This window comes from Martes martes, assembly GCF_963455335.1.
Source record: "Martes martes genome assembly, chromosome: 11".
In the NCBI taxonomy this organism is placed as follows: domain Eukaryota; kingdom Metazoa; phylum Chordata; class Mammalia; order Carnivora; family Mustelidae; genus Martes; species Martes martes.
The window spans coordinates 101,672,874-101,684,974 of NC_137899.1; the positions used below are offsets into that span (position 1 = coordinate 101,672,874).

Here is a 12,101-nt window from a genome sequence, read left to right on the forward strand (position 1 = left end):
TCTCCCTGTTCCCCGACCTTTGCCACATTCGTGTTGGGAGAATTCTTGTGTCACCAGGGAGGTGAAGCCAAGATCTTCTGAGAGGCCAGCTCTGGGTTTACGGAGCCCATCAACAGCGCTATCGGAACCGAACAGAAGTTCTTCTATAACGTGTTTGTCCATTTGCTCGTATCTTTCTTCAGTGAATCTGCTGAAGGACCCATTGCTGTGCCAAGTACAAGTGATCTTTAATGTAACCGGAATTCCCATTCTCTTTGTTTGAAAGGGAGCATATCCAGTCTGACACACAGTATGTGCTCAATGAATGTCTGCTGAATGAATGAACAGTATAAATGATTGGGTCACGTGAAAAAACAATGTTAGGGGACAGAATGACATTGCTTCGGTCCTCTATCAGAGCCATCTCAACTAATTTGTGTCTCCTACCGCTTTCCTTCCTTTATTTGCTCATTCATTCACTTACGAGGCCTTCACCGAGACACCACCACACGGTAAGCCAAGAATTGGAAACTGAAGGCCTGTGCAGGCGGAATGTTCTCGAGGTAGTATGATCCAATAGTTCTGCAGCTAACCAGATGTGAGAGCTTATTAGTCAGATAACAGCTAACAGTTAGTCAGCATTTACTGTGCGTCCTGAACAGCGTTAAGCATTTCAAAGGGCTATCTCTCACGTCATCCTCAGAAAGCCCTATGAAACCGGGACTCTGAGAACTGTTACCCACACTTAGCATAGGGAGGCGTGGAAGTTTGGAGAGGCCAACCCGCTCGCCCAAGGTCACACCGCAGGCTGGCCGCAGACACCGTAGGTTGCCTCTGGGCCTCAGCTGTCAACCCAGGTAGCAGGTCAGGTTAAGTGTTCTGAATCCTTTCTGCCTCTAAAATTCAGAGACGCCTGGAGAGTAAACATAGACCTGTGGGAGGGTCTATGGTTGCGAAGGCCTTACCCATAAAGACATTTCACGGACCCCTTTGAAACCTAATGAAAGTTGTGGATTCTCTCCCTCAAAAAACTAACAAAACAAAACCAAACCACAGGTGGGCACACACACACAATTCTGCAAACACTTTCGAGGGGTTCACAGACCCCAAAACCTGGAGATTCATCAAGCTACGTCTCAACTTGTCACAGGTGAGGGCAGACAGGACAGCCCTCTGGGACGGGAGCCTCAGATGCCAGGAGAAAATGACCAGCATAACGGAACACAATAGGTACACTATGGGCCTGTCCTTCGAAGGGGGATTAAGGTATTTGCCTACAACTAATGGGAAGAAGGAAAAATCCCCGGGGGCCAAGTTAGTCTCCCTGAGTAATACAGGGGTTTAACTAAAACAATGAAAAAACTAATTTTAATAATAAAAAGCTCCAGTACAGTACCTAAAGCCTAAAGCCAGCAGAGTAAGATACGGTTACCAACTAGTCTAATCAGAGCTCAAAGGAAAATACCATTTCTCTGCTATTACTAGACTGGCTCTCTCCACTTCCAGATTTGGAGGACTGTAGAGGGATGGGGGGGGCACAGGAACATGCCCATCCTCTACCCCCAAATTAAAGCCCCTTGCTATAATGTCCTCCGTATCAGTAAACCTGTGGCTCAATTTTACCCTAAGCATAAAGAGAGGGATGGAGCTATGAATATAGTATCTAAGATTAATAAGCTTGCATTCTCAAACTGTTGCGGGCAGGGGGAGAATTCTAGACTATAGATCCTAGGATTTAACCCACCCTCCCTACCTCATGCATCCCAAGTGGATGGGGTCCCCAGGACTCATGCATATTAGCAGAAAAAACACATCACCATTCATACCGATTTATAAAAAAAAGAAAGCCGTGCCATTTTCTTGAATGGCCCAGTGTGGTTAACTCAGAATTATATACCATCATTCAAGGGCCCTGGAGACCGAAGCCCAGAGGGAGGCATTTTTAAATCTCCATTTTGCTTTATTTTTCAATAGATGATTACTATTTTTACTGAACCGGGAGGCTCTTTAGAAAGCATGTATCCCGACCCCCTCCACACAACAGTAAACTGAGGCTCACAGGCGCTGACTCCCAGCAGCCATCCTGCTCTCCAGCACGGCCACTGCATCTCAAAGAGCAGGTCTGCGGGGAGATTTCAGGGCTCGTTTTTAAGAATGGCCCACTAAGCAGGACCATCGGCCACGAAACCCTTAGGAGCTCGCTCCCCAGACCCCATCCGTCTGGACACCCAAAATCTGGCGGGGGAGGGGGGGGAGCTCCAGACGCAGAGGCTGGAGGCCCAGGCGCCCGAGCCCGAGGGTCACCTGCTCCCCACGACGCAACCGCTCGGCTGGGCGCTGCCCAGCCTCTCACCCCGCCGTCACCTCCCCCCCGACGGGCCGCGTCCACCGCGCGCCGGGCCAGGCCCCTAACCCAGGGGAGGCCGCCACCAGAGCCGCCCCCTCCCCGTCCAGGCCCGCAGCCCGAGAAGGCTGGCATTTCCGGGGACGCGGGCACCGGGCCACGGAGGATTCGCTACGTGACCTTGGGGCAGGCCGGGCAGGTCGCCGCCAGGTGACTGTGCCTCAGTGTCTCCGCTCTGCGAAATGGGGAGAGCCGCGTCAGCGCCGCGCTCCGGCCGCGGGAGGCTCGGCGGGGGCGAGCTCTGCGGAAAACGTGCGGCGGCAACCCCGACGGACGCAGCGCCGGCTCCGCAGGGAGCGAGGCGCGCCACCCCGGGCGCCCACCTCCGGGCCCGCGAGCGTGCCAGGCCCCGGCGTCCCCGCAGCCTCGCCCGGACGGCGGCCGGATCCTCGGCCCCGCTCCCATCCCGCAGCCCGCCCCCCCCGCCGCCCCCGTTAAGGGGCGCGCGAGCCCGCCGGCCCCCCCCAACCCCCCACGTCGCGGCGTTTCTGTCCCTTACCGAGACCCCAGGCCGGGCCGCCGAGCCCGGGACGCGCAGGCCGTCCCCCGGGCCCCGAGTCCGCGCGTCCGTGCGCGCGCGGGCCGCCCTCACCGGAGCCGGGGCCGCCTCGGCCATGGCCGTGCGCTGTCCGGCCCGGCCCGGAGTCGCCACCGCCGCCGCCGCGCGGCCCCGCGCAGGCCGGCCCCCCGGCCTCTCCGCAGGCGGCGCCCGCCCGGCCCTGCCTTCCCCGCCCGGGCTCGCGCGGCCGTCGGGCCCGGCCTGCTCAGGGCGGGCGGGGACGGAGCGGCCGAGCCGGGCGGCGGCGTCGGAGCGGGGCGCGCGGCGGTGCGGCCGGCCGGGCGGGCTGCGCCCCGGCCGCGAGCTGGGCCCCGGCCCTCAGCACCGGCCCCCGGCCCGCGCGCGGCCCCTCTGCGGCCGCGGCTGCGACCCCGGCTCCGGCCCCGGCCCCGGCTGCGAGCTGCGCTGCCGTCCCGGCGCCTCTTCAGCAGGGGAGCTGCACAGCAGCTGCCATGTTGATACAAACTGCATCCTGGGAGGCATGTCCCTCTCAGGCCGTTTAAAGAGAAACACTCCGAGGCTCGTCGGAGGCTGCAGGAACCCAGACAGCTCCATCTACAGCCGGTAGGAGCGAACAGTGTCGAGCGAGCAGCCGGGCGGCGACGGACACGCCCTGAGCCCCGGGCCAGCCCGTCGTGGAGCCCGGGCCGAACCGCGCGGCCTGCCCCCCCACGCGCCCCCAGGCCGGCCCCCCTCCCCCGGCCTCTCACCTGGGGTCCTCGCCTCCCCGGGCAGCCTCGGGCGAGACCCGGAGGCGGGAGAGCCGAGCACAAACCGCCGCGCGCGGCCGAGGCGACGTGCTGGGGTCTGGAGGCGGCTTGATTGGCTCCGACAGCCTTCCTCCCGCCGGATCCCCCTGCTCCTCTCAAACCCAGAACCCGGGTCGTTCCCTTTCAAAACCTGCGCTCACAAAGGGATCTAAGAAACCCGTCACACCAAAGCAAGCCCGGGTTCATGTGACCAGCTCTGTGCAGTCCGGGTTCCCGGGAAGCGGACTGTGGTTCCAAGGGTAACAAGGGGGTTGGGTGCTTTTGTGAAATGCCCGAGTGTTGTTTTCGACAGGAGAGGACACAATTCCGAGAATCATAGAGTGCTAGGGCTGGAAGGGGCCCGACCCGTCATTTGGGAGGAAACTGAGGCCGAGTGGGAAGGGACATGTTTACCCCAAGTTGCTGTTCCAGCCCCTTGCAGGAATGCTCTTTATAACCTTGAGAGAGATCCCAAAAGAAAGGGTAGATCTTAGAGTTGGCGGCTCCCTTGCCTGGACAGGTTCACGTACATCCATATTTGTGGAACATCTACCAGGAGGCAAGAACTAGAAATGAAATGGGGGAGGGGGTGGGGGGCGAGGAAGAGAGAAAGTACAGGCAGGCCTCCTGGATCCACGTGAGAAAACCCAACTGGAACTAACTTAGTGGGGGAGGGGAAGAAAAGTAGAATATCTTCGTTCACCTAATGGGACCCCAGGGAGGCCAGGGGTGGGGCTGCCTTAGAAGGCGACAGGAGCAGGGCTCAGTCCGCTGGCAGCGTAGATACATGTCTCTTTAAAAGTGGAAAGTTATGGATACAGATAAGGCCAGGGCCGGTCCATTTCCTTCCCTTCCCAGAGGTTGGAGATCCCACCTATGTCTTGGTGCATCAGTAAACAGGGCATACCACTGGTTTGGGTATTTTAAATGTTTATGTGAATGATGTAATTCATTCCATATCAGGTTACAGTTTTTTTTTTTTTAAAAGCATCATTGTTTTTGAGATACAGTCCTGTTTAAACAAGAATAGCTGGTTCATTCATTTTAACCACCGTATAGTATTTCATTGAATAAATAAAGTCCAGTTTACTTCCCCCTCCGCCGGGGATGAAAACAAACCTGCTGGCAGCAACATGTGTGTTCATGTCTCATTGCCTATGTTTGAGCTTCTCTGGGAGCGACCCCCAGACACAGAAGAGGGGGTGACAGGAGCGTCTGCCTCTTCCCTAAATTCACCAAATTGCTCACCAGTGAGATGGTGCCCAGTGACACTCCCACCAGCTGGGCGTGGGGTCCTGTTTCCACAGCCTTGCCAACATTTACTGATAATGGGCTTTGAACCTTGTCAACACGATGAGTTTGAATTGAAATGATAGTTACTTTCCTTTATATTGATATTTCTATGTCTCTGATTATTAAAAGAATGAAACATCTTTTCCCATTTCCTAGACACTTGGTTTCTTCAAATTTTCTCTCCATTTCCTTTGCCAGTGTTTCTGTTGTGAAGTCTTTTTCTTATTGTTTTTTTTTTTTTAAGATTTTATTTATTTATTTGACAGAGATCACAAGTGGGGGGGGGAAGCAGGCTCCCCGCTGAGCAGAGAGCCTGATGCGGAGCTCGATCTCAGGACCCTGGGACCATGACCTGAGCTGAAGACAGAGGCTTTAACCCACTGAGCCACCCAGGCGCCTCTCTTATTGGTTTATAGGTGCTTTTAAAAGAACGTATTAGGGATATGAACCCTGTCACCAGACTTAACATGCTTACTGATAGGATTGCATTTCCATCGACCATCTTACTAGTTGTTTACTTTGTTTTCCAGGTCTTCGGTAATTTCTTTCTCTTTCTTTTGTTCCTTCTTTCTTTGCCTGCATTTGGATGGAGTATTTCTTTTTTTAGTAATGCTGTTTTCACTGTACACTTATTATTAGTTATGCCTCATTTTTAATGGTTGCCCTAAGTTTTAACACATACAGCTTTAATTTTGAACAGCCTACCTCCCCTGAGTTATACCCCCTCACCACGGTGTGTTAATCTGTGCATTAATCTTACGGAGGGTTAGCCACCATCCTTGTTATTGGTAGCATACCTTTTATGTTTCTAAATGTTACCAGCAGGAAGGGAGTCCTCTAACTTTGTTCTTGTTTTTCAAAGTTGTTTTGGATCATTTGGGATGCCTTGAACTTCCCTTTGAATTTTAGGGTCAGCTTGTGAATTTCTGCAACTAAACCAGCTAGAATCTTGATGGGGCCCGGAAATCAACTAATCAGCTCCTGTCCCACGGAGAAACACCTAGATGAATGAACATATGATCATTTTTTTTCAGACAAATGTAAGATGAGAAGTTCAGTACTAATTTTGGATTTCTTGTTACCAAAACAAAATGAAAGACTTCAATCACCCAAGAGTTAATTAACTGCTTGAATTTATTTTTCTTTGTCTTCTAGCATATGTGAAAAGTGGAAAAATAAAAATACGCCTTCCTTTTGACATGTTTTACATGAAGTTACTTTTATAACTGAATATCCTCTCGGTATATTCCCCCCTCAAGATTACTAGTTGTATATTTGATAATATTAAATAAAAATTCTGTAATCAGCTGAACTTTTTTGCTATAAACTTTTTACAGTAGGAATTGTTCCAAAGACCAGACATGTATTTTTTTTTAAAGATTTTATTTATTTATTTGACAGAGAGCCAGAGAGCACAAATTGGGGAATAATGGCAGAGGGAGAGGGAGAAGCAGGCTGCCCAATAAGCCTCCCAAAAACCAAACATGGAAAGCAGTGTTAAAATGAAATCTTGCGGCTCTCTCGCTTACATGTTTGTAGAGCATGCAGATTTTTTTTTTAAGATTTATTTATTTATTTATTTATTTGAGAGAGCATGAGAGAGAGAGAGAGAGACAGAGCAGGTACTTGCACACACACAGTTGGGAGGGGGCCGGGAGAGAGGGTCTGAAGCAGACTCCGCGCTCAGTGTGGAGTCCTATGTAGGGCTGGATCTCACAGCCGGGAGATTGTGAGCCGCGTCACCAAGAGTGCGTCACTTAACTGACTGAGTCACCCAGGTGGCCCAGAGCATGTGACTCTTGACCTTGGGGTTGTGAGCTTGAACCCACGTTCAGTGTAGAGATTACTTAAAAAATAAAACCTTTTTTAAAAAAAATGGCAGCAAAAGGTGGTTTTTTTCCCTTAAATCATCCTTCTCTTTTACAAACACTTTGTGTATTTTATTATTTCTAATTTATTACGTTGTGATTATGAAAAGGGGTCTGAATAGAATTGGTTATTTGGAATTTGTTGTGATTTGCTTTGCAGCCAGTTTTTGTAAACATTTCATATATACTTGAACATAGAATCTCTAATTGTTTGGATAAAATTAGTTAAACAGGTTTTTCAAATAGTCTAAATTCTTACTAATTTTTGTTTGTTTTATCAAATAGAGGTATATAGAAATGTCCCATTGTGATTTTTTTCCAGAATTTTCATCATAATTCTGTCATTGTTTGCTTTATATGTCCTGAGTCCATGCTGTTAGGTACATTATAGGTTATTATTTTTTATAATAATACAGGAATCCTTTTTATCCTAGTAATGCTTCTTGCATGAAAGTCTGCTTTGTCTAAAGGTATTTACTAGTCGGTTTCCTTTACATGAGTGTTTGCTAGGGGAGCTTTCCTCCCCCAACTCTTTGCACCGTGTTGTACTTCTGAGTTTAACTCTTGTCTCTTGAAAATAGCATGTGACAAGACGGCAAGTGTCATTTTGTCCTTGTCTGGGGATCGAGGCTAAGGCCCCCACAGTTTACTTTCTTGTGGCCAGAAGGAGCTGGGACAGTCACTCCCCTGCAGAGCTCTACCGGGAAGCACCCCTTGGAGCTGATACCCCCTCTCCTTGCACGTGCGCACACAAAGAGGACTCGAGAGAATCCTCCCCTTCCTGAGCAGTCAGTGTCCTCTGTGGAGCCCAGGACTTTGCTCACTGCCCTTTCTAGGCTCCCTCTTCCTTCATAGGGAAGAAGAGGAGCCCTTGCTCTGTGTCCCCCGAAGTCTGTGAGCACACTGGCACATGGAGGCAGACGGCTTTTAAAAGTTTTATTTTTTTTTTTAAGATTTTATTTGACAGAGAGAGAGAGAGAGAACAAGTGCGCACAAACAGGGGGAGAGGCAGGCAGAGGGAGAAACAGGCTCCCTGCTGAGCAGAGAGCCCGATGCAGGGCTCGATCCCAGGACCCTAGGATCGTGACCTGAGCCGAAGGCAGACGCTCAACCGACTGAGACACCCAGGCGCCCCACAGATGGCTTTTAATGTAGAGATTGTTGAAGGCTTAAAGACATCACAGGGAAAAGGAGGGGCTAGTCCCACCCTGCTCCAGTTCCCCTCGAACCCCAGTGGTGCAACATAAGACCCAAGCCACTTCCTTGCCTTCTTGTAGAGGAAGCACAGCGCGGGGGGGAGGCAGGGGACCCCTGGGGTGCCCACATGCCACAGACCACATCATGGGGGGCCATTTCTGGGAAGAGTCAGGGGCAGACATTTCTTGATATCCCTCTGGAAATGCTTCTCCACGTCAGAGGAATTGGGGGTAAAGCTGAGTACTACACCACTCCCCCCTCCTGGAAACCACTGTACCAGTCGAGCCCCGCAATCCCAGGCAGAACCAAACTGAACGAAGTTTCTATGGCAACACAACACGAGCATGTCCTCCTTCATGTCCTTCTGGAGCTCTCCATGCTTTGGCCAAAAGTGAGGCTTTGTGAAGACCTAAGTTGGAATCCAGGTGAAGTGTGGGAAGACCGGAGAGAGAAAGGAGGAAGTGTTGGAGGACCAGACCTTGTGCTCTCTGCACCCCAAGCTGCTGGGGCCCCAGACAGATGGAGACCACACTGGGGTGGAGGGGACACGCGTTCTGCCTGAGTTTGCCACTGAAGTTCAAACACGGTTCAGACTGAGGCTGGAAGACTTTTCTGGTGAGGGCAAGTTTTGAAACATTTTGGACTTCTGACAACACGTCATCATGGTACCAAATAGCCACCGAGAGGAGGGCTGACATAGTGCAATCATGGGGCAGTCGTCGGAGAAGAGAAGATTCATGCCCCAACGAATATTTCTCACTAAAACTTCAACACATAGAGATGGATCTTTGTTTAGCTTTATAATCTGACAATGCGTGTTTCGATGGATGAACTTATTTTTCTATTCCCGGTGACTAGAGAGACCTATTTGGGTTTTTTCTGTCACCTTATTTTGTGATCTTTACCGTAACGTTGCTCCTTCCCCCCCTTTCCCACCTTCTGTCAGATGAATCAAGTTTTCCTAATTCACCCTCCTTCGCACTGCTAGGAGCCGCTCTACTCCTATTCTTTCAGGGGCTGTTACGAACATTTAAGTAGGTCTGATTGACTTACAAATATGTATGATTGCCCTTCTCTGGAAATCACAAGGACCACAGGATGCTTTCACTGGCCTCCTGCTCTGTCTTGCACGCTGTCTGGTGTCGTAGATACCTTGTTTTGCATCTCCCAAATTTATCTTTATTATTGTTTTATGAAGTCCACGTATGTTAATATACACCCATATTTACTATGTTTTCCCCCCTCATGATTCTCCTTATGATTGCTCCTCCTCTGTACTGGGTTTAAGTTTCTTCTTCCCAAAGACAGTCCTCAGCTGTTTATCAGTGAGGGTCTATGACTGCTTCGTTCTCAGTTTTTATCTCCTAACAAACGTCTTTATTTGGCATTGGTCGTGTGTGATAATGGAGCAGGGTACAAAATCTAGGTTGACGGTTTTCCCCTCACCACTTTGCAGGTGTTAGCTCATTGTCTTCTGACCTCTGTTGTTGTCCTAGAAGATTCCACAGTCTTCTTTGACTCCTTTTCCTTTCATGTCAATCTGTCTTTTTCTCTGGCAGCTTTTAGGATTTTCCTTTTGTTTTTGGTGATTCTAGTTTCACCACGATTTTTTTATTTTTTATTTATTTTTTATTTTTTAAAGATTTTATTTATTTATTTGACAGATAGAGATCACAAGTAGGCAGAGAGGCAGGCAGAGTCGGGTAGGGGGGAAGCAGGCTCCCCGCTGAGCAGAGAGCCCGATGCGGGGCTAGATCCCACGACCCGGGGATCACGACCAGAGTGGAAGGCAGAGGCTTTAACCCACTGAGCCACCCAGGGACCCCTCACCACGATTTTTTTAATGTGTGGCTTTACCTTCGGGCCTCTTGAATTTGAGGATTTATGTCTTCCAAGTCTTGGAGATTGTCAGCCGTTCTCTTAAAAATGTATTTCCTCCTAATTTCTTAATTATCTCTTTCTATATGAGAAAATCTGTTTAGATAAATGTATGGAAGGTGTTTTCGTCTATGCTCTTAAACATATCGTATAGCTCCATTCATGATTTTCTCTGTCTTTCATTCTGGGTATTTTTCTCATCTGTAGCTCATTTCACTAATTCTTTTTGGCTGTGTCTTGGTCAACTGTTTAACCAGTCTGCTGAGTTTTAAAAATTTCAGTGACTGTTTTATTTCCAAAAATTTTTTTGTTTTTTTCAAATGTTACTTTCTTTTTGATAGTACCTTGCTTTTTCTTAAGGTTTGATTTGTTTCTATTTACCAGGTTTTCCCCATGCTGCTTCTTCTACTTTCTGCCCTCTGTTAGTTTTTGGCGCATTATAAAACTATCCCTGTTACATTCGATCTTGAATGATCTGTACATGAATTCAGGTTCTTAGATTTTGATCCCGGTGTTTGTTGTAGTCTCACTAATGGTGGACTGTGTCCTTGAGGGTTTTGTAATTTGTGATTGTGAGCTTATAGTGAGCTGAGCTCGTGGTCTGGACTGTGGGATAGTTCCTCCTGTTTCGGCATTTCCTCAGCCAGAAACCACAAGCACTCTCATTGGCCCTTGTCCAGGTTTTATGTCAATTGGCCAGCCCAGTGGGTAATGTAAATTTGGATCCCAGCCTCCATGATGTACAAGCTGTGGTTTTAGATTCTTAATGATGATGCTGCCCTGCCCACTGCCATCACCCAGAGCCCAGCCCGAGGCATAAGCTTTTTGTCATTTGTGACAGCCATGGTGTTCGGCCACACAGATCTTTCAGAATTTACCATCCAGCTACAAGGAATGCAGTTAGCCCACAGCTCCAATCATTAATGCCTTCAGGAAACGCCTTGGCTTTCAAGCTAAGTCCACGCTGTTCTTGGGCAGCGCCAACCAGTGAGGGAGCAGGTAGAGTGCGAGGGTCTGGGCGTTTCCACTCAACACAGGACTCCCCTAACAGGAATTATTTGCTCTAGAATCCTTTGGTTGGCTCAAACTCTGTCAGAACCACAGTATGTTCTGTTCCTGCTGCCCAAACCTGCTCGCATTCCTCTTCCCTTCCATGGATGTTAGGTCTGTGTCCTGGTCTGAGACATTGTCTGCAAAATCTTGCTTCCTTCTGCCTTTACCATTTATAGCATCATTGTGCAGTAAACGTCCTGCACTTCAGTGTGTATGTGGCTGAAGCGAACACAACATCCTGTTGTCTGAAACTAGGTTTCAGCATCCCCTTCCTGAGGACCACCCAGCACATCGTCTTTTAGAGTTGAGTGTATTTTTTCTGAACCATGTATTTTCTGAAGTCGAGGTCTTCAGAGGACTTTCTCTGGACGAAGCGTCAGCTCCAACTCTGATCTTCACGGGCCCAAGGCCTCTATACCCTTCTCCTCACCCCACCGTGTTAGACGCAGCCACTGTTCGCCTGCTTACAACCTGGATGTAGTTTTGTCTTCATTTCTGGTACAATAGGATTTCCCTTTATTCCTTTCCGAGCTCCGTATTTAAAATTATGTTTATTATATCCCATCTGGAATTTACAGATGTTTCTATCAGGTTCTACAACCCACAATATTTGCATTTATTCCTTTTTGCCCTATTTTTTTTTAAGTTTTTATTTATTTATTTGACAGAGATCACAAGTAGGCAGAGAGGCAGGCAGAGAGAGAGGAGGAAGCAGGCTCCCCGCTGAGCAGAGAGCCCGATGCGGGACTCGATCCCAGGACCCTGAGATCATGACCTGAGCCGAAGGCAGCGGCTTAACCACTGAGCCACCCAGGTGCCCCACCTTTTTGCCCTATTTTTAAAGACAGATTATTTAAGTGTATATGTTTAATGCCTAAGTGGTGCTTTTAATGTGTTTAAATAATCATGTATAATTTGCACAAGACTCGGGGTTAAAAGGAGCTTGACAATTACATCAAATCAGGAACTTTGTTTCTAGATGTCAGGGAATAAAGCCTGTTTTAGGATTTGTGTAAGTGTTCTGCCTTGTCTTTATACATACACCTTTATACACATTTCCAGGAACACATTATATACAAAGTAGGGGAGAGTCTAGTATGAAGACCGAAGGAGTGTGAACA

The 12,101-nt window shown here is 49.1% G+C and overlaps 1 protein-coding gene across 1 annotated transcript in view; it reads right to left on the reverse strand.

Moving 5' to 3' along the window:
* ZNF777 (zinc finger protein 777) overlaps positions 1-2,999 on the reverse strand; it is a gene marked incomplete at its 5' end in the record, with an annotated part of 28,076 nt that extends 25,077 nt beyond the window's left edge. The window contains one exon of the mRNA XM_080818760.1: positions 2,883-2,999. Within this exon, the coding sequence (XP_080674886.1) occupies positions 2,883-2,999 (117 nt within the window). The remainder of the gene's footprint in view (positions 1-2,882) is intronic.
* Positions 3,000-12,101: the final 9,102 nt, after the last annotated feature.